General features: G+C 35.7%; 4 protein-coding genes across 5 annotated transcripts; 1 reads left to right on the top strand and 3 right to left on the bottom strand.

The window, feature by feature from the left end:
• Positions 1 to 4,281: 4,281 nt before the first annotated feature.
• Positions 4,282 to 11,032, top strand: LOC102621178 (uncharacterized). Of its 2 annotated transcripts, none has more exons than XM_015528896.3 (17): positions 4,282 to 4,841; positions 5,499 to 5,876; positions 5,962 to 6,102; positions 6,209 to 6,341; positions 6,458 to 6,571; positions 6,671 to 6,744; positions 6,823 to 6,897; positions 6,997 to 7,089; positions 7,278 to 7,338; positions 7,649 to 7,981; positions 8,578 to 8,704; positions 8,803 to 8,902; positions 9,270 to 9,339; positions 9,425 to 9,580; positions 9,680 to 9,775; positions 9,943 to 10,262; positions 10,454 to 11,032. In XM_015528896.3, the coding sequence occupies exons 1-17, from the start codon at positions 4,761 to 4,763 to the stop codon at positions 10,703 to 10,705; spliced, it is 2,604 nt and encodes an 867-aa protein (XP_015384382.2). In that variant the 5' UTR covers positions 4,282 to 4,760; the 3' UTR covers positions 10,706 to 11,032. The 2 variants fall into 2 exon arrangements, with proteins under 2 accessions (XP_015384382.2, XP_006473453.2); XM_006473390.4 differs by having other exon boundaries at positions 4,284 to 4,841; positions 5,499 to 5,855.
• An 858-nt stretch (positions 11,033 to 11,890) lies between these two features.
• LOC102620891 (pathogenesis-related thaumatin-like protein 3.5) lies at positions 11,891 to 13,310 on the bottom strand. The gene is made up of 2 exons (XM_006473389.4): positions 12,954 to 13,310; positions 11,891 to 12,805 (listed from the first exon to the last, which is right to left on the bottom strand). The coding sequence occupies exons 1-2, from the start codon at positions 13,006 to 13,008 to the stop codon at positions 12,123 to 12,125; spliced, it is 738 nt and encodes a 245-aa protein (XP_006473452.2). The 5' UTR covers positions 13,009 to 13,310; the 3' UTR covers positions 11,891 to 12,122.
• A 2,912-nt stretch (positions 13,311 to 16,222) lies between these two features.
• Positions 16,223 to 20,295, bottom strand: LOC102620434 (probable 1-acyl-sn-glycerol-3-phosphate acyltransferase 4). Its single transcript, XM_006473387.4, has 4 exons — positions 20,062 to 20,295; positions 18,079 to 18,683; positions 17,645 to 17,775; positions 16,223 to 16,739 (listed from the first exon to the last, which is right to left on the bottom strand). Exons 2-4 carry the CDS (start codon positions 18,648 to 18,650, stop codon positions 16,294 to 16,296), a joined length of 1,149 nt encoding a protein of 382 aa, XP_006473450.2. The 5' UTR covers positions 18,651 to 18,683; positions 20,062 to 20,295; the 3' UTR covers positions 16,223 to 16,293.
• Positions 20,296 to 24,360: 4,065 nt separating this feature from the next.
• Positions 24,361 to 25,720, bottom strand: LOC102620143 (elongation of fatty acids protein 3-like). The gene has a single exon (XM_006473386.4). It carries the CDS (start codon positions 25,462 to 25,464, stop codon positions 24,577 to 24,579), a length of 888 nt encoding a protein of 295 aa, XP_006473449.2. The 5' UTR covers positions 25,465 to 25,720; the 3' UTR covers positions 24,361 to 24,576.
• Between the last annotated feature and the right edge of the window lie 652 nt (positions 25,721 to 26,372).

Here is a 26,372-nt window from a genome sequence, read left to right as displayed (position 1 = left end):
AATCTCCATTCGTAGTTAAACAAGAAGAGAATTGACATGTTTAGTGTATCAATATTTGACACTACACACACACACACACACATAGAGAGAGAGAGAGAGAGAGAGAGAGAGAGAGCAGCCAGCCACCCACACTTTCTTTCATTCTTACAAGCGTAACAAGCGAACCCTATGAGATAATTTTGTGTTTTGAAATAACTTGAACGTTTTCCAAAATTTGGCAATCCGAAAAAGTGACATGTTTCTTCTACGGGGAAAAAAAAGGGGGAAAAATAAAAAGTGACATGTTTCTTCTACGGGGAAAAAAAAGGGGGAAAAATAAAAAGTGACATGTTTCCCCAACATTTAAGCTTATGGTAGTTTATTGGGTTTCAGTGGATCAGTAATGTTGTAGTTGGTCATTCCTCCGCGCAATTCCTTTTTATGATAGTTAATTGATTATAGCTAACGATTTATTAGTTTATTAATTGTGTGGAAAATCTATATATACCCTTCGACAATTTACTATTTTTTGTTGAAGTACCCAAACTAAATAGGCCGCGTTATTATCCTTTGGTTGAATCTTTCTTTATTTCTTTATTTCTTTTTCCTTTTTGTATTTTTTTTTTTCAAAGGCATCGGTGGAATCTTTCCAATGATTCTAATCTTCTTTAATTTCCTGGTTTGTCGTATAGTACAACACATAATTCACGGAAATCGCTTCCCCAGTCGCACGATTCAGTCTTCCATATATTCCTATTTTGTTCGAACAATTATTTTTCTCTCTTTCACATTGTCTTTCAACTTCACACGCTTGTCTTATCTGATGAGAGCGTTTTATTTGTGCATTTATAAATGTTATTGCAACATTTATCTTAATTTGTAATTAAATTCATTAGACTCAAATCCTTGAACTTGCTATTTAGTAGTATTGATTTTGGGTTTATGCCTAATCGACTAAGGTAAAGATTTTACCGCTAGCTAGCTTTATTAAAAAAGAATGTGTCCGCTCGGCCTTGGGCTACAAAATCTACAGCTTTTGGGAAGGAAAAATAAAAAAATAAAAAAAAATTTCCAAGGCATTTCGTCAACACAAGAAAGATTCGTCGCAATATAAAGGCTTCTTTCTTCCAAAACGAAAAAGCCAACACTCTATTTCATGCATGGCGCGGCCAACATAACTAAGTCGTACGCAAAGTGCAAATTAAAAGCCAGATGATCTTCAATATTTATTGCACCGCACATGAGACATTCATCGTTTTGTGAGTTTGCTCTACCCACCCACTCCAGAGAATTTTGTTCAAAACCCACGGCCCTGGTTGCTGTGTTAGGCAACCTAATCGCTCGAATTGCTGAAATAACGTCATCTGCCGGAACCAAAAAGTTTCCAAGTGCACAAAGCATTATCAGTTCAGTGGTATATATGAGCTACTTTAATTATCATCCGAACCCCAGCTCCACCTTGTGAAACTTTTTCCGCATGAACGTGTTACTTTTCTCGTCTGTACCCCACCATTATACTACCATTCACCATTTATATTATTGTGCTAATGACCTAACTTTATTGAAAAAAAATAATTTAAAAAAAAAAATCTATCAAAGTCCACGTATAAAGTTCAAAATAAAGGTGTTAGATAAGTAGATCTAGCATTTTTTATTGAACTTAAAAATACCCAGTTAATTCATTCACAGATTCAACATTACTTAACAATATGAAATCAACATGCCACCTTAAAAATATATTTAACTTTTAGCCTAGACGTTGGGTGGAACATGACTGAATAATAATTAAATTGGCAAAAAGCCTATATGTTGTTAACAGGACTAAAATTAACGTCCAATTTAGTAACCATTTGTGAGTGATCTTGGTCTGTTTTGCATGTATCGTGTATGTTGCTTAGTGAAGCACAAAAAAAAAGACAAGTGTTACGTACCCATGTCCCTTTCCGAAGCGCATTCCTTGGGTGAACAATAATAAGTTCAAATAATTCAACCTATAGCCTTGTCCGCATCCCATGATGCCGACTGTATAATATATAAATAAATATATGGCTACTTTCGCTAGCTTGTCTTGTTAATTGTTAATGGCCTCTCCATACACGTAAGATGTTTAGTTTGTTTCCATGCATACCAGGAAAAATAATCATGCTTATAACTTTATATTGGTATGTTTTTTTTTTAAAAAAAAATTGTTTCTCTCAAGACTGTTTGAGTTCTTTGTATATTTTTAATGTTTTTTTTTTTTTTTTTTTAAAGAAGTAAAGAACAATTGACAGCTCAATGAACAGAAAATTACTGATCAATTACCTAGCCAGACTTCTACTTGTGGGGGTCCATACATGATACGTATGTGGCATATCATTTTCATTTTTTGCTTTATTATATTTAGTTGCAGATTGCGTATATAGTTATGTATTACTAGCAAGAAAAATATTGAGTAAAATGTGAACGGGATTATAAATAATTCATAATGGTGGAACCTGAGTCCGATAATACACTTCAGGTGGTTAGCTTTTAAGGTAATTATTATATTAACATTGACGTCGTTAGGTTAATCATCCACTTAAAAATAACTTGTGAGGCATTGCTTCGTTAATTAGGTGAGTTGTATTGTGCTAAGTGCTAACTAATGCTGGTTAAGCAAACATATACGTATTGTGCTAACTAATGCTGGTAAGCAAACATATACGAAGACAATGATAGATTCATTTTCAAACTGAATAAATAATCATAATATGATAATGAGCATCAAGAATGAATAATTAATTAAATAAAAATGAGAATATGGATGCAAGGTCAAATTGAAGCACACCAACCAACAAAATAAAAAATAAAGATCTGAATTAGCTTGTTTTGCAGGTTATCAAATATATATACCAAACCTAACCAACAACCTTCTTGTTGATCCCAATTTAACGATTTAAGTCTATTACTTGCTTATGATTTTTGTTTACCTTATCCGCCAAATTTGGTATTGTTCCAAACCAATGCCAAATTAGTTCTGGTAATCTCCATAAAAACCCATAACCATTCTTTTGCTTGAGATCTTTCAATTAATTCATTAAAAAAAATAATATATGAAAAATACAAAACCATTTAATCAAAAAGCTAATACAAATACAACCTTTATTAATTATTATATTATGCGGAGACTCAAGCTTTCTCTCTTCTCAAACAAGTTATTATTTTCTTTGTTTAATAATTTTATGTATTTTAACTTTTTTTTTTTTTAAAAAAAAGAGTATCTTTTTATGTATTTTAAAGTTAATTTAGTTTCATGTCCTCATTGAGTTTACTTATGTAAAAATAAAATAAAATAGACATTCAAATAATTACATGCATAACTAAATAAAAAAAAAGTTTTTTTAAAACATTTTACAAAATAAGAAAAATCCCGCACACGATGATTATTTATTTTTAATTGTTGTAGAGAAAGCTCTTTTGATAGAAAGATTTTTTTATGTTCCATTTCAAAAATTCGTGAAGAAAATTTTCTTAAACTTTATTGAATTTCTTTTTCTTCGACCACTATCAAATAAATTATTGAATACATCCTTCACATTAAATCTATTTGAAATAATTATTGTGCCCACTGCAAACCATCCGTCGCATACCAAAACTTTCCTTATTCAAACTTTAATTAAAGAAAAAAAAAAAGAAAAACAGTATGGATTTTCGGAATACGAATCTTAACATTATTTTAATAAAAATTTTAAGGTAAAGTTTTGAGGATAAGGAACCATCAATTTGTGTATTCCTTTAAGATTTTAGATTAGTGGGACCAATTATCAAGTTGCCCCAAAATTATGTCCTAAAAATCCTGACACCGATGCCGTTCGTTCAAATTGCAAGTGGGGCCCTCCAATTTAAAAAAACAAATTGACAACCCACCAGAGTTATTATGTTGACGCTGCATCCTAATCCATTTCAACGCTGTGACTCGTGCGCAGGACGTGATTCGTATTTATTGACCGTGTGAAGTTGAATCAGTGAAAAAAATAAAAATAAAAATGTTTGCAGCCGACGTCGTTTGCATTCACGTCGATTTTAATATAATTTTGATTTGAATGCACGAAAACATATTTTTATTAATTATCGATCACATAGAATAGACTGGGGCATAAAACTGAAAAATAAAAATGGCATTTTTGTATTTCCTTTGAACACGGAGGGCGAATTTTCAAGACCTGTCCTGAAATTTCACCTCATCATGTCTGTAATAATTTTTTTTTTTTAAAATTTGAGTTTTTTTATAATTTATTAAAATTATTGAAAAACCCCCCAAAAACATTAAAAAAAAAAAAATCATCTCTCACCCACCCCACTACCCAATCCATATTTGATTTTTTTCGTAATCGTAATCTTCTTTTTCTTATTTCTCTTTTGTATACTGTTATTGTGTTGTTGTTGTTATTCTCGTTTCTTTCTTATTTTCTGAAACGACGAAAATTCTTTCGTTTCGATTCACTTACTCCATAACTCATTCATTGCTTTCTTGCAAACAACAATCTATCAAGTCTTTAAATTTATTTCAGAGCTGACGAATCGAGACCGTTCATTTTTATCTCCGTTGTCTCTTTCAAATTAAAAGAGAGAAGAGTACAAAATCATAAATCGAAGCTGAGTCTTTTGGTTATTTTAATTTTTTTGTGTGTTGATAGTTTTGAAACCAATCGATTGAAATGCAGAATAGCCTGCGATTTTTCTTGGTACTGAAGCCGATCGACAAATCGCTGGCGATTTGATGGAATTGAGAGTATTGAAGCTACCATTTTCATTATTTCATGGAGGAAATTTTTCGATGTAGTTCATGCAATGCTCGCCGATTTGGCAGTAAGCTTCGATTTGCTGCCGTTATTTTCGAGGTTAGCTCAGTTAGCTTTTCGTTTTTACTCTTATGCCACATTTAGGGTTTTGTGCTGTTTTTACTTGAAATTATAGTTTTAAATTTATTTTCTTTTTAAATGGAAAAGGTAATCGAATTTTGCAATTTCTTTTAGTGACTGTTCAAGTCTGGGCAATTTCCAGATTCAGGTTTTTCTTTTAATATGGAACCGAGCTTATTAGCAGAGTTCTGTTCTGGTGACCGAGTTCTATTTCTTCTTCCTACTTTGTTTTCTTTTTAAATTACTTAATTTTTCTCCCTTAAAGTGCTTTACGGGTTATCTGCGGGAGCAATTGTGTAATACTTTTTTTTTTGGTTCAACTGTGCTTGGTGTTTAGCTTTAGCTGGGTTAGCTATATAACATGGTGTTTGCCCAAGAGGGTAGTATCTGGTGCTAGTGTGTTTTTTGGTCAATCGTGCAACTATTATTAGTGTTATTCAGCTTGTTTGGTTAATTAAGCGGATACACTTGAAAAATCTGATCTTTTTGCTGGTAATTGTTAGTTTTGAGTTGATTTTTTTAGATCTGCTTATTTTGCATGGCAAATTGGTTTAGGGTTTCTGTTTGTGCACTCAAAAACCTTTTTGAATTTGTTTCATATTGGCATAACATGTGTTCTTTTATCTTTTGTTTCAGATATTATTGATTTTTTTATGGTTTGACGCTGTACATGCTAAATTGCAAGAACACCAACTGCGATGGAGAGACTCTGAAAGGGAAAGTGAAAATATTGTATCTCATTCATGTATCCATGACCAGATACTTGAACAGAGGAAGCGGCCTGGTCGGAAAGTCTACTCAGTTACCCCACAGGTTTATCAGAAGTCTGGTAGCTCGAAACCATTTCACCATAAAGGAAGGGCATTGCTTGGGATTTCCAATTCACAGGAACAGATAAATAATGCCAAACAACCTATTAGAATTTATTTAAATTATGATGCTGTTGGTCACTCGCCTGATAGAGATTGTCGTCATGTTGGTGATATTGTGAAGGTTGGCATCATTAATAACTTGGTAATAGTTGCCTTGGGCTATGACTGATAACTGATGTTAGTGTGGTTTATTTGTTTTCATTCTTTCTTCCTTTTCCCTTTACCAGCTTGGGGAGCCTCCTGCCACTTCTCTTCTGGGAAATCCTTCTTGTAATCCTCATGCTGATCCTCCAATTTATGGTGATTGCTGGTATAACTGTACATTGGATGATATATCTGACAAGGACAAAAGGCATCGCCTTCGCAAGGTTCTAATTTTTATGCTTTTCATTATTATAGTTGCTCTTGTGGTACTCTCGCCAGAGAGTCTTTGATATAACAGAAGAATTAACTTTTGCAAACAATTTCATGAAGGCTCTAGGCCAGACAGCAGATTGGTTCAGGAGAGCCTTAGCTGTTGAGCCAGTGAAAGGGAACTTGCGGTTAAGTGGATATTCTGCCTGTGGACAAGATGGAGGCGTACAGCTTCCACGTGAATATGTTGAAGGTATCTCATTGGAACTCACTTTGTTTGGTGAATTTGTTTTTTATGGTACCACATGAATCTGGTGCTTCTTGAAATGCTCATGAACTCACCCTTCTGTTTGTTTAAATCATACATAGAGGGTGTTGCTGATGCGGACTTAGTTCTTTTGGTGACAACAAGACCTACCACCGGCAACACTCTAGCATGGGCAGTGGCATGTGAACGTGATCAATGGGGCCGTGCAATTGCTGGTGAAAATTTGATGGTTCATCTTTGAACTGCTTAACATTCTCTTGCCCATCCATGCTGCAGAATTCTGAAATCTTCTCTATGGCGTGTTTTCTGTGTAGGACATGTGAATGTTGCTCCTCGCCATTTGACTGCTGAAGCAGAGACTCTACTTTCGGCTACTCTCATCCACGAGGTCAGTTGGTCTTCAGAGTAATAACTTCTGGAAATATGAATACACTGTTTGTGCTAATCAGCTCTCAGTATCTTTCAGGTTATGCATGTTCTTGGCTTTGATCCCCATGCATTTTCCCATTTTAGGGATGAGAGGAAAAGAAGACGTAGTCAGGTATATACTATGGTGTTTACTTTCAAATTGATCTAGAAATGATGATAGAGATCTACTTGTAGTGTTTCTATCCGGCCGGCTACTCAACGCTTTTTGCAGGTTATTCAACAAGTTATGGACGAAAAGCTTGGGCGGATGGTGACACGCGTTGTGCTTCCTCACGTCGTCATGCACTCACGTTATCATTATGGGGTAATTCTTACTCTTCATTATGCCAGTAATTGTGATGGGTATCTTATGAGAAGCATGAGAATATTATCTGTTATGTATTTGTGTTCCATGCTTAAATCTTTGAGAAGTCGTAGGCCAGAAAACCACAAATTATTCTTATCAAAAAAAAAAAAAACCCCACAGATTATTGATAAGTGGTACATTGGCAGGCATTTTCTGAGAATTTCACCGGTTTGGAGCTAGAAGATGGGGGAGGGCGTGGAACATCAGGTTTTCCTTTTGTTAAATTTCTTTTACTATATTCTTCATGTGCCTATTTCTGCTTAATGTTTTATTAGTTTCAGCCATCAATGAATTTGTTCACACTAGTGGAAACCATCTCAAGATCACTATACATATAATTATAATGATTGTTATGCAAGTTGCTTTTACCGAAGGAAAATGAAATATTGAAATTTATGTGACTAAATTACAAATTTACAACAGTTGTTGCCTTCAATATCATCATATTGGATATATCAATTTCATTGTCAAATCTAACATTGTAATGATTAATGTTTGTTTGCTACCTTGCCTGCAGGATCTCACTGGGAGAAGAGACTACTCATGAATGAGATTATGACAGGATCAGTGGATACCAGATCAGTAGTGTCAAAAATGACATTGGCTCTATTGGAGGATAGTGGCTGGTACCAGGCTAATTATAGCATGGCAGACCGTCTTGATTGGGGTCGAAACCAAGGAACTGACTTTGTGACATCGCCTTGCAACCTTTGGAAGGGTGCATACCATTGCAACACAACCCTGTTGTCTGGTTGTACATATAATAGGGAGGCAGAGGGTTACTGTCCAATTGTAAGTTATAGTGGTGATCTCCCTCAATGGGCTCGTTATTTTCCACAGGCTAACAAAGGTGTGTTCTTTTGCTTTCATATTTCTTTTTCTAAATTTTGATCTCCGCTTTTTTTTCTTTTTCTTGTCTTATTCCATTTCAAGTTTTGCTTTTTGGGCCTTAACCATTTACCAATTCTCATGAGTTTCGTGCTGCTATTTGCTAATATGAAATTCAAATGTCTTGATAGATTTGGTTCTATGTGGGATATCTCATTTGTCCATCTGGCCTTCTATCACTTTACAACTCTTTGTAGATTTCAATTCTAATAAATGTTAGAAATCGGAGAGCAGTTTGTCGTATGCTGGCATTTGTACTTTCTTTTTGTTATATTTCCTTTCAAAATATTGTTAGATCAGTGAGAGTTGCAGTGCTTTGTTGATATAGTAAGGCTCACAACTCTTTTAGGATAGGCGTATTTCCTTTATGCATTTTCCTGTACCTGGGATGTAAGTATTTGAGCCTGTTCAACATTAGTTTGTAACTATCATCTTGAACTAATATGCTACTTCTAATACTGAAATACCATAATGCATGAATGTTTTAGCATATGTAGTGAATGAAGCAGATACAACTATGTTATAAATTCTATTAACTTATAATGTTGGCTATTGCAGGTGGTCAGTCATCATTGGCTGATTACTGCACCTATTTTGTAGCGTACTCTGATGGGTCATGCACAGACACTAACAGTGCACGAGCACCAGACAGAATGTTGGGTGAAGTGCGAGGGAGTAACTCTAGGTGAGATTGTGGTTTTGGAACTTTCAAAGGCATACAGTTTATTAGTTTAGGTATTGAAGTCACAACATCAATACCTAAATTTCTCTGTAAATGTTTAGGTGTATGGCCTCATCACTAGTACGTACTGGGTTTGTACGGGGTTCTATGACTCAAGGAAATGGTTGCTACCAGCACAGATGTGTAAATAACTCACTGGAGGTACGATTTGGTGCTTTTCTGTGTGTATTGTTACCATCCTTTCATAAAGTACTTAAATCATCTGTGTGGATGAATGAGTTATGGCTGACCTTGCAGCCTTGGTCAGGTTTGTTAACTTTCTAGCTGTTGTTATGAAGTGACTTTTTTTATTTGAAATTTGATTTATTTGTTATAGCTTCTTTTAAATACAAGTTACAGTTTCCTACAAAAATACAATAATGACTACGATAAACCTGCTACCATCTTTAGATTGCAAAGCCTCCATTATGGTTGAGTGGGCGTCAACTTTTCCTTTCACTTGGAAACTATAATTAGAGCAAGGATCATCTCTGTACTTAAGTTTGTTTACACGCATCATTTCTTTTAGGTTGCTGTGGATGGTATTTGGAAAGTATGTCCTGAAGCTGGAGGGCCAGTTCAGTTCCCGGGTTTCAATGGTAAGGATGTTGATCTATCTACTTATTTAGTTTAATAAAATTGAAATTTCCACACTTGAAGTATTTTTTAATATTGTGTTTGTAGGTGAACTGATATGCCCAGCTTACCATGAACTCTGTAGCACTGGTGGCCCAATTGCTGTGTTTGGGCAATGTCCCAACTCATGTACTTTCAATGGAGATTGTGTTGATGGAAAGTGTCACTGCTTTCTAGGATTTCATGGTCATGATTGTAGTAAACGTGAGCTGTTAAACTCTTTTACTTACGCCACACTAGTCTATGCATGTACCTTTATCTGTTATTGCTTTTGTGATTTATCTGAAGATTCTTCTGTTGCAGGATCTTGCCCTGACAATTGCAATGGACATGGCAAGTGCCTTTCAAATGGGGCCTGTGAATGTGAAAATGGGTACACTGGCATTGACTGCTCTACTGGTACTGAAATTATCCTTTTCGAAAAGTTATCCTATTAGTTGGCTTGTAATCTTTCAGTTGTGGTCCCATGTTTCTGCATACAAATAATTACTAGATAACTACAATGCAAATGAAAAAAAATGCAATAAATTAGTGTCTAAAGAGACGTTTTTGGGCATGATATGCAGCTGTCTGCGATGAACAATGCAGCCTTCACGGAGGGGTCTGTGATAATGGAGTTTGCGAATTCCGTTGCTCTGACTATGCAGGCTACACTTGTCAGAACAGCTCCAAGCTCATCTCCAGTCTCTCGGTCTGCAAATATGTGCTGGAGAAGGATGCCAGTGGGCAACATTGTGCACCGAGTGAATCAAGTATATTACAACAATTGGAAGAAGTTGTTGTAACACCCAACTACCACCGTTTATTTCCAGGTGGTGCAAGGAAGTTGTTTAATATTTTTGGGACTAGCTACTGTGATGAGGCTGCCAAGCGACTAGCTTGCTGGGTAAGTGTCCCGTCCCCCCTTCTCTCTCTCCCCCTCTCTTTTGTTATCTTTTCGTGCCTAAATTGTAGGTGTTATAATGACTCGTTATCATGATATGGAAGATACTTCTGCTATCTGAACTGTGTGATGTCCTTGTTCCTCCCTTCTTCATGCAACATGACTAAGATAGTTGTATCTGACTGAATATCCAGATCTCCATCCAGAAGTGTGACAAGGATGGTGACAATCGGCTTCGAGTATGCTATTCAGCATGTCAGTCGTATAATTTAGCTTGTGGAGCATCGCTCGACTGCTCAGACCAGACCCTCTTTAGCAGTAAAGAGGAAGGGGAGGGGCAGTGCACAGGTTCTAGTGATATTAGACTATCATGGTTAGATCGTCTTCGCGGTGGTTTATATTTAAAAAATAGTTCTTCCAAAGGAATGTTTGTAAAAAGTAGCTAGCTTTAGTTCCCCCCACCCACCTTTTTGATATATATATTTTTTCTCTTGTTAATTTGGCCTGTAATTTTTCTAGGGTTTAATTGTAGGAGATGGCATGTAATGCCCTAGATGTAGGTTTTTCCCTGATGCTTAGCCCAAAAGTTGTTCAAGAAGTTGGGTAAAATTACCGCTTTCGAAGATGAAAGCCACTTTGTAGAGAAACTGTAATGTATTTGAAAGGCGAAAAAAAAAAAGGAAGAAGAAGAAAAGAAAGGTTGTTGAGAGTGAGCTGATGTTTGGCCGAAGGCCCTTAAAGAAAACAAAATGCCTCAATGTTTTCCTTTGGTCTTTTTTGTGTTCTTTTGAGCCTTTCTCCGTTTTTTCTCTATGCGGGTTGTGTACAATATGGGATGTGATTAAAACCCAAACAATTGCCCTCCATCAAAAAGGCTAAAAATCAATGCAAAGAAAATCCTACAAACATTAAGTAATCATTTTCAAATGAAGATGAAGACGCAGCTTAGGCCTGATCACCTCTGAAATTTGATTGCTTCGCAAATAAGACCTGGAGCGCTAATATGATTGTTTCATTTGTTAGTACTAATTTCGTCCAATATAAAACAAGTTTTCTTAAATAGAAAGCACAGACAGAACATGCAAATTGTTCGCCTCAATCCCCGTCATCACCAATAACATCTTCTCCATACTGCTACCTTCTATTGACATACATCTAGAAGGATCCATCTGATTTCCCCTTCATCCTCATACTTCACCCGTGTTTGTTTGCCGGCAGATAACAATTTCATACCATTTCAACATCTGATATAAACTATATGTAACATAGCTAAATGCACATTTTTTATTTTAAGCTGAGACTCTGAAATCGCGATAATACGTAAATCAGCTAAACCAAAATTATCGGGATCTTAATCAGAAGACAGCGATGGTAGAGAAACAATGAGTTCTTTTTTTAAACATGGGTCTAATCCAAGGTAACTCTACCACCTTAGAAACTTCAAAAGCAATGAGCACAAGCACAACAAGATCGTGCTCTCTGTTTGTTTGTTATTTAATTTTGAGAAAATGACGCTCGAAGAACTGAAAAAGAATGCCTAATTTGTCAATTAATTTGAATCCATCCAACCAACCCACATGAAAATCAGTCCGCAAAAAAATAATCAAAATTGCTAACAAAAGTATTAACCCCTTTATTATTAAGACGGATTAACCAACAAATTCAAATTCAATATAGAAGCTCACGTCACACGGATGCGCTAATTGTATATAACTCGTCGAGGAAAGTAATGTGTTAAGTATATTATTATCATTCACACGAGGACCCTTTTAAATATTCCAAGGAATTAATCACGAAACGTACACTTGGACAATAATATAAAAAATAAAAATGATCAAATATCTTTACCTTCTAACTTATTACTTAACTGGGGCAAAAGGTGATCAAGTAATCAGACCCGGAACAAGTACAAGTACTAGACGCGTCGTCATAAGCATAACTATAGGCCGTGGGACACGCATGCTTGAACAACTGTGAGTACTGTGTCGGAGAACACGTATCCGGCGTGGCATGATCGCCCGTGCAGCAAAACTCCGGCGTGTTGAATGCCGCACACGCGCTCTTACAAGCCACAACGGAGCCCGAATCCGTGACCTGCAGCTCAGCGGGACAGTTACCGTTAAGATCAGCAACGCAACCAGCGTACTGGCAATCCCCCTTACCACCAACTGCCTTAACACCTAGGCCAATGTTATAACCGTCAACAAGACTGACGTCATAAAAGTCTTTTTCATTAGGGTTGTTGGCAATGGTGAATTCTACTAGGCTGACAGGTGGGGCTCCGCCGCCTGTGCATTTCAACACGCCGCCGCAATCACCGGTTGTGCATTTGCCGGTGCCCGAGGCATCAAAGTTGCAGCCCGTTCGGCCCCAGATTCGGCCAGACCAAGTAGCTGGGACGGGGAACTGGACTGACGCACCGGTGGGTAACGCAAAACCCCCGTCCCCGAGCGTGGCTACGCCGTTTCCGCATAGAGTCCCCGGCCATACTGTGTAACTGCAGTGGTTCTCCAGAGTGAAAACTGTAGCTGTTGTAGCCACAATGCCTGCACATTTTCGAAAAGTATATATATAAAAAGTTAGCCGTCTGTCATTAATAATCATGAACTTTTGATCAGAATATATAAATTTATATGTCTAAAAAGAAAAAGAAAAAGAAAAAGAAGAGGGGTTATTATAGCTTTCGAAAGTTACCCAATGAGAAGAGCATTATGAGAAGAGAAACTGAGGAGCAAGTGTGGATTGCCATTGTTCGTGAGAGGAGAGAGATCGAGATGGATTGATGAGAATATGAGATTTACCGAAGGTGGGGTGGGGGTATATGAATGTAAATTAATTAATTTAATGCTGGGGAGGTTAGAGTTGTTGTAGTTGGGATCGTGGAAGTTATATAGAAACCGAAAGATTGCCTATTTATGTATCTTGGGACGGACGGTATCCCTTGTTTATCTTTCGACATATTAATTTCGTCCTATCTTTTCGTGATCTTGTTAGGGTACGTTAATTAATTATTGATTTTTACATGCTTCCTCTTCTTTCGTTTTTTATTTTTTGTCCTATCTTTTCGTGAACTTTCTGTGGCTATGAATTATATATGATAATCTTTACCTAATTATATCATCATCATCATCATCATTACGTCTTGCGTTGAGATTGAACCCCATAAGGCCATAACCACAAATTAACAGTGGTAATGTTCTTGAATATTTTGACGCAAATCAGACGCGGGATCCCAAGGAAACAAGCCATGTGCAAAATCATAGAATAACAAGGGCTTACGCCAAGCGTTGATTTCAAATAGTTAGCCAATGGGGCCTCAGATTTAGCAAGTTCAGCGCCAAATTTTAAATGGGTTACAACGGCTCTGGGTTCTCAGGAAATGAAAGAAGAAGATCAAAATTTCAAAATAATAGTGGAGCACGTGCAGAGGAAGCATCAGGTCACGTGACAAAGACTGCTTCCCCCAGACACAGGATGCAGAGAAACAAGCTGTCGTCAATCGTCCAAGCTTCAAGGGTCAAGACTGATGATCCCCCACGTGGCAAACATCACCACGGCCTCCCACTCTCACAGTCACGCGTCCTTATGCAGCAGGCAATTTCGGTGCACGTGCTACCACCACTCCCCTTAATCTCCTCTTCCCCTCCCAACTGAGCAATACTTTTTTCTTTTTTTCAAAATTTTCTCCAATCAAATATAGATTAGATCTTCATCATGGACTCATGGTCCATAAGATTTTTGAAAATGAGCGTAAACTGCATAATGTAGTGACCAAGTTTGATTTTAATACGCTGATATTTGATAATATGTAGCTAAAACAATCCTTCAAAATCAAATGATACTATTATTATACTGTAGTTTAGCTCATTTTGAGTCGTACAGGAGAAGTGAACACCGAGACTCAACGTAAAACTATAAGAGCACATCATGATATATGTCTAATCGTTCGGCTAACCCCCAATGAGCCACTCAATTTTCACGGTTGATATATATATATATATATGGCAAATGCTATGTTGTAATTAATGTAACATACACACTCAACAACAACCACACAAATTGTGTGGGTCCATCATTTGTGTGGTTGTTGTTAAGTGTGTATGTTACAATAATTGTAACATAGGGACTCTATATATATATATATATATATATATATATATAGAGGTTCTTACTGCACCCAACCAAATATTGTAATTTTTAAGCACACAAGGGAATTGTCCAAAAGAGATATTAATTAGCAATCATCAGCCGCTATCAAATTCAAATCTATATCATGCAATTCGCGTCTTAATTAATGGTGACTGGCGGCTGGGGACTAGGGACGCCTATGGGTCCATACAAAGCGTGTTACTGCATTAATAAAAATGCAAAATATATAACTTGCTTGCTACGGCTGTCGGAGCTGGTCCTCACTCACACTCCTCAATTATCGCAGGAGCAGGTGTTACATTCACATTATTCATGTTTCATATGAAGTAAGAGCTAGACAACCAGAAAAGTTCGGTGGTGGGTGCATGTGCTTTGAGAAAGATGAGCTATTGAGCTGAAACGGGAGGCGAACAGAGCAGTGATGCTGGTCTGTTTATTATTATCTTATTTACGACTTTGATCGGTGTAAATACTAAATTTGGCTAAACAAAGGAACCTAATACGCGCAATGGAGGTTGACAAGTTCTTTTGGTTCCCCACCAAATGTTTCCTTCAACCAAACTCAAGATTACTCAGATCAAAGGCTAACAAGCGACCGAACAACTATATGATTGTCCCTCTTTCAGGTGATTTTGATAACGGCTAACCACTTCCTTTCCTTGTTTCGCTTCTCACTTTTCAGCGAATATCAAGTTAGCTTATCCATACAACTCAAAACTATATCATATGCACCGTCTTTTATAATCATTAAATCATCAACACCCACGACGCCTGACCTAAGCTATACTCTGAAAGTTTCCAGGTGTCATCTGAGATAGACGAGGATTGGCATAATGTTCGCAAATGGTTAAAACATTGGGAGGTAACACGTAAGTTATCTTCTTAAGATAGATCTAAAAAGGACATCATTTGAGTCGTCCCCGCATCAGTTACCAACCAAATTAAGCAAGACACAATCAACATTCAACCGAAAAAGGTTCTCTCATCATATCAGTTTGATAAAATTATGTTTCCTTTTTCTCTTTGTATTCATCAGAGATAGCAAATAAAGAAATCCTGCCAACTGTCAATTTGTCACGCTCTGGATTCTGGCCTAAGGGGTCATGTGAAAACCATATTTCTTCAACTCAAGGAGAGAATATCGGGTCACTCCCTCCATTGAATTCTTCTCATGTGTGTATCGTCCTATTTCATGATTAATGAGAGATGCAAATGGTAACAATCCACTGAATGTACCTAAGATTTTTCAGCATAAAATAGATAAATTGCTGCATGGAAACAATTTTCTTTCCTTTCCCTTTAGGTGAGATATCAAAGCTGTACATACTTGAACAAAATATTGTCAAACAAGTCATTCAGGAAACCTGCATCCAAACAAAAATTCTAGTGCTGTCAATTAGCCTGGTTTGATATGGTCGAGAGAAGCACAATGCATTTCTTAGATTAAGCTACAAGGTTCCAGTTTCAGACACTGGAAGTTGCAAATGGGTTACCATAATTTCCTTAAGTTAATTCTATGATTCATGGTGCCAGGGTGGCAGTGTGGCAGTGTGGCAGCACTCAAATCCAAGCTAAATACAAGCCCACATCTGCTTCGACAATGAATGTTGACCTAATGGTTATAAATTTACAGAAACAAATTTACACGAACGAAACTGAACTATGATCCATTGATGACAAAATCAATTAGAATTTAAGAGTTGAATACATTGAAAGATAAATGAAGCAACAAGACCCATAAAGGCTTTCTTCCAAAGTGCCATTCACATCGCATGACAAGTTTTCCCAACCACTTCAACCAGGTGATTCAAATATTGAACAATCAAAAGTTTACAGGCAAGAATTTATATCACCTGTAATTTAAATGTCATTGATCCAAAATTATTTACTTCTTTGTTTTCTTGCAACAAAACATTGCTTTAGAAAAGCCTACTACCAGCATTGGATGAATATTGAAATAAGTTACAGAAGCAAGACTTGTACAAGCTAAACCTACATATATTTTATACCAAATGGATGAAAAAAGGGTAAGATAAGTAAATATGGCAGTCAAAGAAATTACCACAATGAAATTTACTAAACACTTTAAAGTAGAAAGCTCGTTTTCTTGGCATTGATTGGGAAAATGGCCTTGAGCATTGAATTTGTCAAGCAACTGGTCCTTCAGCTGGAAAGCATCCATTAACCATGCAGCAGCATCAGTTTCAGATGCTGGGATCTCCTTAACAGGGATACGCCGAACATGAATGTGAACCTCTGAAGGATCCACTCCAAAGACATTGTCCATAAAGGATGGGCATGGATTTTTGTATGCAATAGTCATATCATAAACTGCAGTTTTGGGACAACAGAGGGGCATACATAACTGTTAGAAGCAGCTATTTCTATTAAAAATTGCAAAAGAAAAGCCACTCATCCCATAACAGACAGGAAATGGTTAGTCAAAACCAAACACTGCTGCAAAAAGAAATACTTTGGAGTATGCTTGGTCCTTTCTCAGAACAACTAACCTGAAGTCTTTGTGATAATGCAAAAAGGATCATGAATCTGGGTTACCAAATGATAAAATAAAAGATAAAGAAAGTATCCTCTTGAGAAGCCACAACTAATGGCAATTCCCTAAGCACAACCATGAGATACACCATTACAAACAGAAAATTGTCAACAATCAGATAAGCATTAACTTGAATGTATATAGCAATTCTCTACAAAACAGATTTTGCTGAAATAAAAACGGTTGAGTCACATTAAATAAGTTAGGAACACTTGCCCATGAAGAAAAGATAAAAATATGAGCCAACAATTATTTTCTTAGTGTCGACATGATAAGTTTATAGTTATACTACATATTACCAGAGACAATATCCAAAAAAAAAAAATCATGCCTGCATTTCATGAAACTCAAGACATTATCTCCCAACTGAAATTCTAATGTGAAGATAAAGAAAAACTGGGTTTGATGACAGGTTATGAGTAGCGAAATCGGATATCAAATCAAATTAAACAGCAAAAGTTGATTCATTAGTATTTAGAAAACTTTTGTACTAACTACAAGCTTTAATGGACAGTGCCATTTCCTCGAACGATCATGTGCAGAAAACATCATATATCTCGTGTTTCTATGTATCTATGTATGTGTACAGTCATGCGGAATATATTTCAAATGCATATTACACCATCTTGAAACCTCTGCAATTAGAAACTATAACTACAGGAGAAAGAGCATCGAAGAAAACCTGCATCCAATGTGTTACGCAGAGTTTCCAAGCAAAGACAAAAGCCCCTTGTTTTTGGAAGCAGCACATTAGTAAGCACAGGAAGTCCAACATCAGCTGCAAATTTCTGACTCCTGTTACGTTTCTCTTCACTGAACCAAAAGTACAAAAGTATGTGAATTTCGAAATGTGTATGTAGAAAGCAAGATACTTTTTTATTAAAAATGCATTTCATCAATTAGAACTACCATATTCATGTTAATTTTCCTATTTATTATTTACCCATGGATCTATATGTTGATGATCTATAATTGCTAGCCATTCTAGATCCATTTGGTCAATGAAGAAAAAGTATCATCTTAATTAAATAAAGAGAGGTATAATAGAGTGGAAAAACATATAAACCAAACATGCATGCTCATGGAATAAGAACATAGAGGGGAAAAAGGCAGTACGTAAAGTCAGTTCCTTCAGGGAAAATTGTAAGCCACAAAGGATCATTGGGATTCCTAAAAGTAGAAAGCATTTGGCGCATGACATGTTCATCAATTTCCCAATTCCTTTCCACTGAAATAAACTCCAAAATGTGAAATCCCCAACCAAAGACTGGTAATTTCATCAAGCTGCTCTTAAGGATGTATTTTATGTAGCCCAGGCACCCCTTCCGCAATGCAAGATCCCACACGTACATCCAATCAACCTCAGTTCTGTGATTGGCCATAAGTAATACACGTTCCTCTACTGGGACAATATCTCCAGAAAAAACCATATTAGTTCTGTTAATCTTTTCAAATAGAAAAGGCCATAAAGCTAGCCAAAGACCAAAGAGGAAGGATGTTGCTTTCCTACAGTGATGGACGCTGAACATCCTCAAAATGATAGCAATAATGGGTGCAAAATACACTAGAAACATAAAAGCAGTAAAAAAGAACACCAATAAACATATCAGACCCCTGAAAACCCTAATAGGAGTCAAAGGACGGCGCTTTAATCTATTATCACACTTGAGAGGCCTGCATTCTTCCATATCCTTCCAGGAACTGCTATAAACCTGGAACAGCTGCAATAATGTGCCTCAAAGTTACTTGAATGGTTGTTTTAAAAGTGTTAGTGAATAGGAAAAGTTACAAGAAAGTAAAATACATATCCATGTCAACTTAAAATGTAGAAAACAAAAATCCTAGTCAATTTAAGAGGAAAAGGAAAATGCAAAAGCGTGTTAACTTTATTTTGAAGGAAAAACTAGAAATGCCAGGCCAACTAGGGAACAAGAAAATAATGGAAAGTTGAGCATTGGTGCACATCATCTAAGAAAATCTCCAAATTATGGATTACTGGAAGTCTCAGGCCAAAACACTTGACACAGTTGTGAGCTTGAGGTTTATGACAGCAATCTAAACGCTATAACAGCAATCTAAACATTTGGAATGCTTAACAAAAATTGGCAAATGGAATCACTTGGAAAACCCTGAAGTTCTAAGAGACAACTGGGCTTCTTGTATGATTGCTTTGCTCCAAAAGAAATCAGGAAAGAGAGATTCAGTAAATGAGGCTTTTAATACTTTGGCAATAATAATTCAATAGCCAGAGAAACCAGGAAATGTGTAGCCTTTCAACTGAATCTACTTGACCATGTGTGTTTCGCAACTCAAATCTCTGACTCCAAGACAAGGTGATCGACAAATGAGAAGAAAACCTGCTGACAGATTCGATCTGAACCTAAAATATCTTCTAATACACCACCCCCTAATCGACATAATTACCGCCACATAGACTTAACACAACATGTCACTTTCTAACAAGCCATAAACAATGCACCAGCAGGACTCGATAAAAGAAGTTATACCAGAAGAGGTACACATATAAATGCATCTTGAAACAAACAATTAATGAGAAAGAAATGGAAATCTGTCTCTATCCTAAAAATATATATATATATATATATATATATATATAGATAACTAAACTTCCTTGTATTAACATATCTTGCTACTCTTAACACACAACCATTGCCGCTTCTAGGACAAAAATCGATGCCTCCAATAACTTAGGAACATACAGGGAGTAAAATTACAAGCTCATAACTATCAGAAGGGGCAAACCGCCTCCTACCGAAATAGACAGTATCCACAAAACTGTCGTTGATTCATAAATAAAGTCCACTTTATGTATTAATATGTCAAGGCTATGTAATTTCTTAATGTGCACGGAAAAATGAAGAATTAAACTGTCAAAAGATTATAAGATGTGCACATTGATTGACTCCAAATCGTAACAAACAGGGCTAATTCTATAAATTCCCGCTGAATTGCAGTCAACGAAGATCGTACAAAACAAGATCCGATCTGAAATCTTTTATATTATGGGCCAGAAGAAACAAGCATAATACGAAATAATTGAAACCGAGAATTGAAAATAAAGATAGGGAATATATGTACCTCGTATCTGAAAAGACACGAACTGAGCAAAATGCGAGATTTTTTTTTTTTTTTGGGGAGTTGGGGGGGTGGTTAAATGTTTAGCTTAAAGATGAAGTATTTGTGTGTCCCCGGTGGATTAGAGGATAAAAGACTTTTGTATTGATCAATGAAACAGGGAAAAGTCCGAATCTAAGGTTCGGTCATCGGTGGAAGTGATCCCGAGGAAATTATCACATGGAATCGAGTTTATTAGAGCGTACTCGCCAACACGAATTTGGTTCAAGAAAGAAACACAGCAATTGGGCCCCTTAATCCATACCACATGGGCTCGAACTCAGGTACGGCTGTCTATTGCAAGCTTCAATGAATCAATTTTTCTTTTTTCTTTTTTTTTAAAAAATAATTATTGTACCGGATTTTCTATTAAACAAAAATGAAACGTGATACAAACGAATCAAATGAACCAACCAAGGGATCTCTCGCTCCCACTCCATTTCCTTATCAGTTAGATATAATTATTTTATGCAAAATGTGAAGGCATTTTTATAGGTTTAGGCTAATAAAATGTCCGCTTGCCTGAAATGGGGATTATGGAAGTCAATTTCGGTTGCATCAACTGATCTCTCTCTCTCTCTCTCTCTCTCACTACATTTTGCAGCATACCGTTTTAATATATTGCTTAATTATTATGACTCGATCTGTTCGTCTCATTAAAGTTCTTTTGTAATTATTTCATATTTATGCGTCATCCACAAATATTAAAATAAAAAGACAAGTAAATTAAAATACCAAAAAAAAAAAGTTTTGATTCTTCTTGTTGTTATTATTTCTTTTTAAGAAAAATGAAGGTGCAATAATTGATTTAATTTTTAAAATTTTTATCTACGCAAACGTTATATTTATTGTGGAGATTTTCTGATTATTATTATTATTATTATTATTATTATTATTATTACTACTATTGATGAATCAACCCACAAACATAATAAGACAAGTAAAATTAAAATATGTCCAACAAATCAATTTTTCTCAAATTATTTTTTTATTATATGTTGCAATTACCTTTTAGTTAATAGTATTTTACTTTTCATTGCATCTTGTGTCTGCAGGTAGTGCTAAAAACATTACGATATCATTTGAGATTTCTTTTTCCCTTATTGAACTGAATCTTATTATAATTATATTTTATTTAGTTTCAATCACCAAGTTGGTACCATTATGTTGCGTGTTTTGTCATCTTATTGATTATATGAACAAATATGTTTGTCTCATTTAAGATTTGCTCGTAATTATTTTATGTATTTAAGATTTTCTCGCAATTATTTTATGTTTATGAGCCATTCAATGAACACACACAAAATAAGTACATTTAATCTATACAAAAATATAATAATTTTTCTCAACTAGATACTTTTTTTTTGAATTTTATCATTTAATTTATTGTGTATAATAGTTTGTAACCTAACATTACTCTCATCTATCTTACTTGACAGCTGTCATATAACTTTATCGTCTATAAGATAATGCTAAATAAATTATCATATCATTCGAGATTTAAAAGATATTATTCATTGGAATTGAATATAATTTTTTTTTTAAATTTATACATTGTATTCACCAATTTGATAGTGTCGTATATACTGCTTGTTAAATCACACTATTATGTTCATGATAGTGATAAATAAATTACCATATCATTTGGGATGAAAAGTTTGACACTCATCTTAATAAGAATTGTTTATTTTTTATTGAATTAAAGAGTGTACTCTCATATAAAATTGTAAAAAAAAAAAAATCCAATTTCAATGAATTCATATTCAATTTAATTAGGTGAAGGGAATATCAATTTCTATAAAATGACATTTGGATTTGTTTATTGTGAACAATTTATTCTAGGATTTTGCATGTTGAATGATAGTTTAGATGGGGGAGGATGTACGCTTTCGTAATTGTGAGGTAATGAAATGCAGGATCGTCCTAAAAATTCTTAGCAAATTAAAACCGCAGGTGTTGCTTACTCTCGTTTTGGATAGAAATAAACGATCTCTAGAGGCCCCGTGAATTGGGGTTAAAACCTACAACGCCGGCCAGGGAGCTCACAAGTCACCACACGTAACGAACGAAATTCTCTTTTTTTTTTTTTTTGGGGGGGGGGGGGGGGGGGGGGGGGGGGGGGGGGGGGGATGTACGTCGTCTGACTCTGAGACGAAATAGATATGTATGTATTGTTTTCTAGAAGAAATGTATTAAATATTCAATTAGGCAAAAAAATTTTAAATGCGTGTGATAGTCAAATGTTGACATGTTAAAAAGACGGCAAGGTTCTATAGAAGCTTCTTAGCTCACCAAACATGTTAAATTATTGAACGCATGGGCCCATTCAGAACATACTGTTAATTGAACATTTATATAATTGGAGCAAATGTTTGCGTATATTTGACCCAAAAAAAAAAAAGAAAAAAAAAAGAGGTAAATATAAAGGGGCGTGAATAGAGAGTAAAAACAAAATCACCCACCTACCCACTTTGGATCACTGACCAAGCTAAATTGCTGAACTCACTGATTCATTTTATTTTTGTTGAATTGAATCTTAATTTCTTTTTCTTAAAAAAAAAAAATATACGCTGCACTCACTGATTCATTTTATTTTTCTTGATTTGAATTTTCTTTTATTTATTTTAATTTACATGTTGCAATAATTGTTTTGATTCTATTATTTACTGATACCATCTTATATACTTGTATCATTGAAAGGATGATAACTTATCGTATCATTTGAGATGAAATATTTTAGTTCTTCTAAAATATTATATAATTATCTTTTTTTTAAAAAAAAAAATTTATATGTTGCAAACTTGCAATTAATATATTTTGCAATCAGTATATATCTGTTACTTGTCATATGATTTGTTTCTCTATAACATCACTAATGGTAAATAAATTTTCATATCATCTTATAAAAGATAGGATTGTCCTAATAATATCTTAACAGTATTATAGCTTCTACGCTGATTATGGATAGAAATAAACGATAATTAGATCAGCTCCCATGAATTTTTCAACTCTCGTCAATTGTCCTTTTTTTTTTTTTTTTTTTTTTGGTTGGAGAACATCAACCTGTATATAGTCAAATGCTGACATGGTAAAGGTGATAAGTTTCGTTCGAAACTTCCATTAAAAACTATTTTTTTATTATTCAAAGGTCGGTGTACTCGAAATACACATCGAAAACTCCCGTTATTCAGTTGACTATAATTGAAGTGACCGTTAGATGTTGAAGCTCGAATCCAAATCGAACGGATGCAAATTGAAAATGCCTTAATATAATTAATTAATGAATCTGTGTTTATCTAGTGTAATTTTGCAGTTAAATGTAACTTATATATCATTGTGTGCGGCGGGATCCTGTTGTCCAGTGTTCGTCATTGTGCGTTTTGGCTGAAATTGAAAATTAATCATGCGTTATGTGTGGGATCCGGGAATTAAATGAAACGTTAAGAAATTCACAAAAGATAAAAAACACCTGCATCACGCCACGTCTTCTTCACTAATCCACTTCTTATCCACATTTTTTTTTTTAATTTTTTTTTACTTTTACTAGTTAGCAACTAAATTAATAAAAGTTCAGAAAAGGCTTACTGCCCGGCTAGGCCATGGCTGCTGCTGCTGCTGCTGCACTATCTCTTATGATTCCGACTCTTCCCAACATTATTTTCCTTCCCAATATCAGGCGTGATTTGACCATTCAACCCCCTTCGCAAGCTTCTTGACTCAAAATCAACACTCACGAACTCTATTTTCATTCTTAAACCTTACGGTGATCGCTGATACAATGTTACTTCTTCTTAATTAGAATTTACCTTTGTTTTCAAAGCCCATGTTTCTTAGTTTTTTGTTCTTATTTTTTCCGAATTACTTGTCAGAAAAAAAAAAGCTACGGTGATCTTGGAAAACTACTTCTTTTTTATTCATTACTTGTTATTTATATATTTAAACCAATCATAATAATTTATATACATACGTGAGAAGCAGTAGCAGTAAATAGGTAATGAGCAATACTCCAAGAGAACCAAATACTTTCTTATATCGGTAGAGTCCTCTTTCTCCCCTATTAGATTCTCAATGACTCCACATCTAATGGCCGCTTTAAATAACAAAAAGAAATTTCCAAAAAAAAAAAAAATGAAAAAGAAAGAAAGCATGTAATTCACCTGCTTTATAACGATATCATTGCTTAAACCCTAATGAACTAAAATCAATATACGTACATCAATTTAGTTTGTGCATTCTAAATATGTTGTTCAATCAGTAGTGACGTGAAAAAAAGAAGAATATATATAGAGCACCAACTTATGGGCTCATGATTGTGATATATATATACTTTACATAACATCAAAATCCTTTTACATCACAAAAAAAAAAAAAAGGGACGTGATCTGTGCTATTCTTCCATTGTCATTGGTAAAATTTTCTAGCAAATGAAACAAAAGCAAAAATGAAAAATTGAAAAAGAAAATAAAATGGCGCCAGTGATCAACTGTCCTTATCTTTAAGGTTCATCTGCCCTCCGTTACTTTGTTCAGCGGAAGAAGAAGCATCGCCAATTTTCTTGTTCCTCAAATACATCTTCACGTAGAAGTTCATGAACAACAACAAAATCACGGCATTGAGCACAGAATTGAAAGTCCAAGCGCCAATTCCGTTGCAGCCGCCTTTCAAGACGTGCAGCAGAAGCACACCAAAGTGGCAAATCAAATTGCACACCAATAGAACAACCTGGCAGTTCACCACAAACGGAAAGCACGCGCTCGGCAACCCGATCGCCGTCCAAAAACGGTATCCGTATACTACGGAGTACAACAGCGTCGTCAGCAATATAGCCACGACTTGAAAGGATTGCGAAAATTCGAGCCAAAGAAACGACATGCAAATGAGCATTGATTGGTTGAATAACTGAAAGAAGGTTAATTTGCGGTGTTTGAGGATGGAAAAGAAGGTGCGCAGGAGGTGGAGAAAGCGAGAGAGGTAAAATACGTATGACCAGAAGAAGACGCGCCCGGAGGGGCGTGTGCCCAGTGGGAAGCAAAGCAGCCACTGAAACGCCGTCGTGTGGGTTCGCCGCCAGGACCAGCTCGTCTCGCGAATCTCCGTTGCAGTTGAGAGAAGGATGCCCACGAAAGTAACAACGGAGATTAAGGTGATCGCCAGGCTGTGGATGGCTGGGATTGGCCCCAGCGGGATCCGACGGTTACGGGGGAGGACAAGATTCAGGAACACGTGGAGGAACGTGGCGGCGACTACGTACGTTGATATAGCTGCGAAGAGAAACGACCACGTGGATCCCCATGATTGGGCGTTATTCCATCTGAAATTAACGACCGTTGGGTGCTCTGATAACCAGTATTTTATGTTTTGCATCATGGCGATTGGCGACGACACCGTCCGTAATTGCAAGAATTATTTGTACTTTTTTCTCTCTTTTTTTTTTTGTTCCTCTGCGAAGGTCAAAGTGGAGGTGATTCTATTTCTGCGATCGAGATTTGTGTAATTAATAGGTAGAGGAGGTGTGGGGGACTAAATTGGTTGAAAATGGTGATTACGGAAGGTGGCAGTCGGAATTAAATAAACGTATGAGTTGGACTGTTGAATGAAAACGACGTCGGCCAGACTGACGACCAGGAAATTGAAAACGTGGCTAGATTTTTACCATTTTTTTTTAATAATTACGGTCAACTGATGCCATCTCTTCCACGTTAGAATGGCCGGAGATCATATTTATCTCCGGCCCTCTGATCTCGAGATCGTCTCAACTATTTCGGGATTTTTTTTCCCCTCTTTTTCTTGATACGTAATGAACAAATGACTGAATAAAAAGGTAAAGGAAAAGCTTTTATATACACGTAAATGCTGGTGATTTTGTTGCCACTTTTTGTGGGCTGAGAATTGAGTCTCTTTTGGTCGATTAGCTAGGACATACATAAAATTAAGTACAAAAGGTGATATTTGATTTTTAAAAAATGATACAATGTGATAGTAGTAGAATGGAGAGAAGAGAAGAGGAGAGGAGAGTAAATGAGACGGACGGAGAGCAAAATTAAATTAAATTATTTTTTTTTATATTAAATTCTGAAGGAAAAGAATATTACAAATTTTCCTCTTGAACAAATTTACCTTTTGCCTTATATACTGAATTTTCAACATTATTTAGAAATATAATTTAAAAAAAAATACTCTATGAATTGATTTAGTGCCTGTTTGGTATGGCTTATTTAAGAGCTATAAGTGCTTATTTAATCGCATAAGCACTTTTTAAAAATTTTTATGGTGTT

This window comes from Citrus sinensis, chromosome 5 (assembly GCF_022201045.2).
Source record: "Citrus sinensis cultivar Valencia sweet orange chromosome 5, DVS_A1.0, whole genome shotgun sequence".
NCBI lineage: Eukaryota > Viridiplantae > Streptophyta > Magnoliopsida > Sapindales > Rutaceae > Citrus > Citrus sinensis.
Note: the sequence above shows the minus strand (reverse complement) of the source record. Positions and strands in the feature narration are given on the sequence as shown.